Source organism: Penaeus monodon, chromosome 43 (genome assembly GCF_015228065.2).
Source record: "Penaeus monodon isolate SGIC_2016 chromosome 43, NSTDA_Pmon_1, whole genome shotgun sequence".
In the NCBI taxonomy this organism is placed as follows: domain Eukaryota; kingdom Metazoa; phylum Arthropoda; class Malacostraca; order Decapoda; family Penaeidae; genus Penaeus; species Penaeus monodon.
Genome location: NC_051428.1, coordinates 9,493,436 through 9,500,935, shown reverse-complemented (window position 1 = coordinate 9,500,935; position 7,500 = coordinate 9,493,436). Strand labels below are relative to the sequence as shown.

At 38.3% G+C, this 7,500-nt stretch overlaps 1 protein-coding gene across 2 annotated transcripts in view; it reads left to right on the top strand.

Moving 5' to 3' along the window:
- The window catches only part of LOC119599504 (nephrin-like), a 159,830-nt gene that overhangs the window by 110,547 nt on the left and 41,783 nt on the right, over positions 1-7,500 (top strand). For both annotated transcript variants that reach the window (XM_037949266.1, XM_037949265.1), the window contains one exon: positions 5,409-5,539. In XM_037949266.1, coding sequence (XP_037805194.1) covers positions 5,409-5,539 — 131 coding nt within the window. The remainder of the gene's footprint in view (positions 1-5,408; positions 5,540-7,500) is intronic.

The window sequence follows — 7,500 nt, the reverse complement described above, 5'->3', positions numbered from 1 at the left end:
TCCGTTGTAATTATCGGCTGAGCTTTAAGGCTACCGGAGTCTGAGAGAGACACCCTCTATGAGTCTCAAAAAAAAAAAAAAAAAAAAAAAAAGGAAGAAGAAAAAAAAGGGGGGGAGGCAAAACACCCAAAAAAAAAAAAAAAAATTTTTTTTTTTGGGGGGAAAAGGGGGAAAAGAAAAAAAAAAGGGGGGAAAAAAAAGGGGGGGAAAAAAAGAAAAAAAGGGGGGGAAAAAAAAAAAAAAGGGGGGGAAAAAAAGAAAAAAAAAAAAAAAATTTTTTAAAAAAAATTTTTAAAAAGGGGGAAAAAAATTTTTAAAAAAAAAAAAAAAAAAAAAATTTTTGGGGGTTTTTTTTTTTTTTTTTTTTTTTTTAAAAAAAAAAAAAAAGGGGGGGGAAAAGGGGGGGGAAAAAAGGGGGGGAAAAAGGGGGGAAAAAGAGAAAAAAAAAAAAAAAAGGGGGGGAAAGGGGGGGGGGGGGGGGGGCCCCCCCCCGGGGGGGGGGGGAGGGGGTTTAAAAAAAAAAAAAAAAGGGAAAAAAAAAAAAAAGGGGAAAAAGAAAAGGGGGGGGGGGGGGGGGGGGGGGGAAAAAAAAAAACAAAAAAGGGGGGGGGCCCCCCAAAAAAAAAAAAGGGGGGGGGGAAAAAAAATTTTTTTTTTTTCCCCCAAAAAAAAAAAAAAAAATTTTTTTTTTTTTTTAAAAAAAAAAAAAAAAAATTTTAAAAAAGGGGGGAAGAGAAAAGAAGCGGGGGAAAAGAAGAAAAAAAAAAGGGGCTTTAAAAGGGGGGGGAAAGGGGGAAGGGGGGGGGAAACAAAAAAACCCCAAAAGGGAAAAGGGGGAGGAGGGGGGGAGGGGGGGAGAGGGGGGGGAAAGGGGAGGGGGGGGGGGGGGGGGGGGGGGGGGGGGGGGGGGGGGGGGGGGGGAGGGGGGGGGAAAAAGAAGAAAAAAAGGGAAAGGAAAAGAAAGAAAAAAAGGGAGGGGAAAAAAAAAGGAAAAAAGGGAAAAAGGAAGAAGAAGAAGAAGCGGAGAGGGGGGAGAGAGGAAAAAGAAGAGGAGAGAGAGAGAGGGAAAGGGGAGAGAAAAGGGAGAGAGAAGAGAAGAGAAGAAGAAGAAAGAGAGGAGAGGGGGGAGAGAGAAAAAAAGGGGAAGAGGGAAAAAGGGCGGGGAGGGAAAAGAGGGAGAGAGAGGGGAAAAGGGGGGAGAGGAGGGGGAAAACAGACAGAAAAAAAAGGGAGGAGAGAAAAGAAGAAAAGAAGAGAGGAGAAGGAGAGAGAGAGAGAGAGAGAGGGGAGAGGGGGGAAAAGAAAAAGGGAGAGGGGGGGGAAAGAAAGAAGAAAAAGGGGAGAGAGAGGGGGAAAAAAGGGGGGGGGAGAGGGGGAAAGAGGGGGGAAAGAGAGGAGAGAGAGAGGGAAGGGGAAGAGGGGAAAGGGGGAAAGAAAAAAAAGGAAAAGAGGAAAGAGAGAAGAGAGGAGGAAGAGGGAGAAAGAGAAAGAGAGAGAGAAAGGAAGAGAGGGGAAAAGGGGGGGAAAAAAGGAGGACAAAAGGAAGAGAAGGAGGAGAGGGGAAAAAGGAGAGAGAGAGAGGGGAAGAGAGAAGAGGAAGAGAAAGAAAAAGAAGGAGGGGGGAAAGGAGAGAGAGGGGGGGGAGAAAGGGGGGGAAGGGGAAGGGGGGAAAAAGGGAGGGAGGGGGGGGGAAGGGAAGAGAAGAAAAGAGGAGAAAAGGGGGGGGAAGAGAGAAGGGGGGAAGAGGGGGGAAAGAGAGAGAGAGAGAGAGAGAGAGAGAGGAAGAAGAAGGGAAAGAAAAAGAAAAAAGGGGAGGAAGGGGGGAAAAAGAGGGGAAAATTTGAAGAGAGAGAGAGAGAGAGGAAAAGAAAAGGGAGGAGAGAGAGGAGAGGGAAGAAAAGAGAGGAGAGGAGAGAGGGGAGGAGAGAGAGAGAGAGAGAGAGGAGAAGGAGAGAGGAGGGGAAGAGGAAAAGGGAAGAAAAGAAGAGAGGGGGACAAAAAGGGGAAGGGGGGGAAAAGAGAGAGAGAGGAAGGGGAGGGAGAGAAAGGGGGAAAAAGGGGGAAAAGAAGAAGAAAAAAGGAAAGGGGAAAAAGAGAGGAGAGAGGGGAAAGAGAAGAAGAGAAGGAAAAAAAAAGGGGAAGGAGAGAGAGGAGAGAGGGGAGAAAAAGGGGAGAAAAAGAGAGAGGGGAGAGAGAAAAGGGAGGGGAAAGGAGGGAGAGAGAAAAAAGGAGGAGAGAAAAGAGAGAGAGGAGAGGAAGAGAGGGGAAGAGAGAAGGGAGGAAAAAAAAGAAAAAAAAGGGGGAGAAAGGGGGGGGGGGAAAAAAAAAAAAAGGGGGGGGGAGGGAGAAGAGAGAGAGAGGAGAGAGAAAAGGAGAGAGAAAAAGGGAAGAGAAGAGAAAAAAGGAGAGAAAAAGGGGAAGAAAAAAAAGGGAAGAGAGAAGGAAGAGAAAAAGAGGGAGGAGGGAGAGAGAGAGGGGAAAAGGGGGAAGGGAGAGAGGAGAGAGGAGGAGTGCAAAAAAATGGTTTTTCCAAGGCCGGAAGTTTTTTTTTCCCTTTTTTGGGGGAAAAAAAATTTGTTTTTTTTTTTCTCTCTCTCCCCTTTTTTTTCATTATTCATCTTAATTCATACATTCCTTCACCCATTTATTCATTCATTCATATATGCATTTATCTATTTATATATCTATTTTTTGGAAAGGGTTTGGGAAAAACAAAATAAAAAACAAGGGGCCTGAATAGGACACCCCGTCGAGATTAAAAAGCTGAATATATTGGCACATGAAAATTTTATGCACTAGAATGCACACAGTAACACTTACGCAAGCAACAAAACGAATAACACACGCTCGTAAACAGCCATGCATAGAATTGCAGGTTTTATGCTTTGGGAGAAGAAAAGAAGAAAAAAAAAAGGAGAAAAAACAACAAAGGAAAATAGTGAGTGATAGTCATATGTCTGTTACGTGGCCAATTCTGCCTGCTGTTGTGAGGGAGTTGTGACAGTCAGGAGCTCAACTTACTGAAGCTGCACAGGCATAGGGCTTGCTTGGTCTGGATTCCTTGTTTTGCTTCTGTCTGTCTGTCTGTCTTTTTTCTTCTTCTCCCCTCTTCTCTCTTCTCTTTTCTCTCTTCTCTCTCTCTCTTCTCTCTTCCCCTTTTCTGCCGCTTTGCTGTTGCGTGTGTGCATGCGTTGCCCCTTTTAAAGTGGCGTGTGTGTTTGTGTGTGTTGTCTGTGTCTCACATTCTCTTTCCTTCTCGCTGTATAGTTTCTTTCCCTCCCTCTCCCTTCATTTTCTGTAATTGAGTGTGTGTATGTGAATTAAACCCTCTTTTGCTGAACTGCACAGTGTTTTGTTTGCACTCACACTCAATAAAAGAAGTGAAGGGAGAGGGAGAGAGGAAGATTATGCATGTATACATACATACACACACACATAAACACAAACACACAAATAAATCTATAAATGAATAAATAATAAATGGATAAATCAAAAAAAATAGAAAATTTTAAGTATTTTCATGTATACATAATTTTCATGTCTGCGTGTGTGTGTGGGGTGGGTGTTGTGTGGGGTGGGTGGTTTTGGGGGGTTTTTTCTTTTGGTGGGTATTTTGTGGTGGTGTGAGGTGGTGTGTGTGTGTGTGTGTGTGTGTGAAAAGAAAAAAAAGGAAATAAGGGGAAAAATGGTAGAAGGAAAAATCAAGAATAAGAACAGAAAAAGACGAGAAAAGAAAGGGAAAACAAAGAAAATAAGAAAAAAAAAAAAGAAAAAAAAAGAGGGGGGGAAAAAAGAAAAAAAAAAAGAAAACGAATAAGAAAGAAAAAAAGGAAAGAAAAAAAAAGGACCAAAAAAAGTGAGGAAAGGAAAGGGAAAAAAAAAAAAAGGGGGTCAGAGAAAGGGGGGAGGACTGAAGAAGAGGATTAGCCTTTCAATTTTTTTTTTAAAGCTCTTGCTCTGTTATTGCTCAAGTGTTGTGCTTGCAACAGAACCTTTGCAATGGACGCTGCAGGATTATCTGTCTCGTATTTTTAGATGCGCTAAGTGAATTCTAAAAGGCAATATCAAATATTTAATATTTATGCGTAGAAAGATTGATGGAGCTTCGATAGAATATTAAAGATTTCTGTTGACTCGGCTTGTAAATCATCTATAAAAAGGTTGACGCGAATAAACCAACAATAACCGAAAGCTTTCGTGTTTCTCCCGAGGCTTGTTGACTGCGGCCGGCGGATGAGATTCAAAGATTAATTTCTCGATTTCTTTCGTCTTTCCTTTTCGCAGTTTTGAAGAACATGGAGGAACCGGGTAATTATACTAGAATAAATATAATTATAAAAGAAATCAACATAACGAAGATAAAAGAAATAAAGACCCTCCGACCCCTCAATCGTAATCATATTTGATATCAATAACATTCCGTCTTTTCTTCCTAAGTCTGATTTATCCACGTTTCCATTCTCCCCCTTCATCAATCGTCCTGATTTCCTGATCTTTATTCAATCTATTCCAAAGAAACGCGATACCTGCGTCGGGCCATTACTAAAGCAGTTCTCCATAATGATCGCGTGAGTCTGAAAATCAACATGCCAATATTTAATGATCACTTTCGGAAACTAACACAGGGGGGACTCTAGACGTTTTACGTTGTTGTGTTTTGCTTGCTTTTTTCTACTTTGTTTTATTTATATTCATTGATTTTTTTCTCATTATTCACTAGTTATTATTTGTTATATAATATATATATATATATATATATATATATATATATATATATATATATATATATATATATATATATATATATATATTTTTGTGTGTATGTGTGTGTGTGTGTGTGTGTGTGTGTGTGTGTGTGTGAGGTGTTGTGTGTGTGTGTGTGTGTGTGTGTGTGTGTGTGTGTGTGTGTATGTATGTGTATGTTTATGCCTTTCGATCTCGAAACCACATTTCTTTTATTTAATAAGCTTATATTGTCATGACTGATGTTTAGATGGAATACTAATTTGTTATTCAATTTACATTTTTTCTTTTTATCAGGCTAGCACGGAAGTCTTTACTTCCTGACACTGGGAGTCACCATTTACGTACAAATAAACAGACAAATACATGCAAGTATACAAATAGAAATCATGCGCATACACGCAAGCTAACATACAGTTACGCATGGAAGCGTGCACGCATATGCACATCACGCACATGCATATACACGATTGCAGGCACGTAACAGTGACACGCAAGAACACACACACACAGAAGCTCACTGCACAACACACGCACTAACAAGCACACATATACACACAAAAACGCTTTCACACAATCCAGCTCTCTTCCCCACATGCACAAATTGCTAATAATAATCATAACATCGAATTGTCCATTGAAATATTTTATCTTTTCTTCCACAGATACTCCCACAGCAGAGGCAGTTCTCGGGGCGTCCTTGAACCCACAGAATATAAGAGAAGGTGATGATGTTTATTTCGAGTGTCGAGTGACGGCTAATCCCAAGGCGTATAAAGTCCTCTGGAAGCATAATGTGAGTAGTTGCTGGATATGTCTGGTTACATGTTTATCCGTCTTTCTGTCTGTCTCTGTTTCTGTCTCTGTCTCTGTCTCTGTTTGTGTGTCCGCCTCTGCTCCCTCCCTCCTCTCTCTCTCTCTCTCTCTCTCTCTCTCTCTCTCTCTCTCTCTCTCTCTCTCTTTCTTTCTTTCTCTCTCTCTCTCTTCTCTCTCTCTTCTCTCTCTCTCTCTCTCTCTCTTCTCTCTCTCTCTCTCTCTCTCTCTCTCTCTCTCCCCTCTCTCTCTCTCTCTCTCTCTCTCTCTCTCTCCTCTCTCTCTCTCTCTCTCTTTCTCTCTCTCTCTCTCTCTCTCTCTCTAAAGTAGATAAAGTGATCGTAACATCAATGTTTACAAGAACAATTGTGGAAATAATTGTGATGATTTATAGCAATAGTAATAGTAGCAATAATTATGATGGACTTTTTACAGTTCACAATGGTAATGTAAAGAAACTACAAAATTATATCAATAAAAATAGAACAATAATGATACGAATTATTACAATGATAAAAAAGTATAAAACCCAATCCAAATGTTAACTAAGAAAACTGTTTAGGGTTTACTGGCGGTTATCAAATAAAGGAAGAAAAGAAATCGGAGGCACAGCAGTAGCAGAAACTGGAAAATACCAAGAACATTCCTGCATACATACAGTCTTGTAGACATTCATTGCCTGTTAGTGGAACATTGCTTCCTCTGCCGGCGTACTCCAAACAGACCACATACCCAGAGAGAAAAGAAAAGATTTTAGAGAATAATAATCACAATAAATAACTGTATGAATAAGTAAATGAGTAAATTGATAAATATATAAAGCAAAATCTATCCCCCCTCTCTTCCAACGCACAAATATTTTCATATGAAGAAGATGAAAGATTCAGAACCACGCATATATAATAAAAGATTTTAGATAACAATAATTACAAAAAAGAAAGAAGAAAATCAATAATAATGATAATAACAAAATCAACTGCAGCAATAATAACAGTGATGATAATGATGATGATGATGATAATGATAATGATAATGATAATAATGATAATAATAATGATAATAATAATAATAATGATAATAATAATAATAATAATAATAATAATAATAATAATAATAATAATAATAATAATAATAATGAAAACAAAAATAATAATAACAATGATACTACTGTAAAAATAATGTCGCTTATTATGATAATGCTAATAAAAATAATCGTGATCATGCAAAGACCTACAGGCTCTAAAGACGAGACTTCCTCCGTTGTATAAGCCAGCAGCCCTTAAAACCATGGCGTGTGCAGCTTGTAGGGAACAAACTACATCCTGCTAATTCCTTTGTTGGTTCTTTGTGTGAATGGCTTTATGCTGAGTGGAATAAAAGAACATGGATGTTATGGCAGTTCCAGAATCACTTGTGGACTGTTCTGCTGCCTTCTTATGCTGCGGTATTACGAGGGGAAGGCTGATATAAATGTCAGTGTTATCGCGTTGGTTGTTATTGGCGTTACTTTTATGTCGTTGGTGATGGTTATTATATTAATATAATTGCTGTTAACTTTCTTATCGCTATCATTTTCATGATAATAGGAAAATGATATATGATTGGTAATGATGAAGATGATAATAATGGTAATGACAATAACAAAAACAATATTAATTAAAACAATGATGATAAAAAAAATTATCACCATCATTATCATTATCATTATAATTACTATTTAATGATTATCATATTATCATTATTATCACTACTGCAACTACTACTTGTATTATTTCTATTGTTATTATTACCACTTTAGTTATTATTATTTTTGTTATTATCATTATTATTATTGTTATTATTATTATTATTATTATTATTATTATTATTATTATTATTATTATTATTATTATTTACCATCATCATCATCATCATTTTTATTATTATGATAATGAAAATTATTGT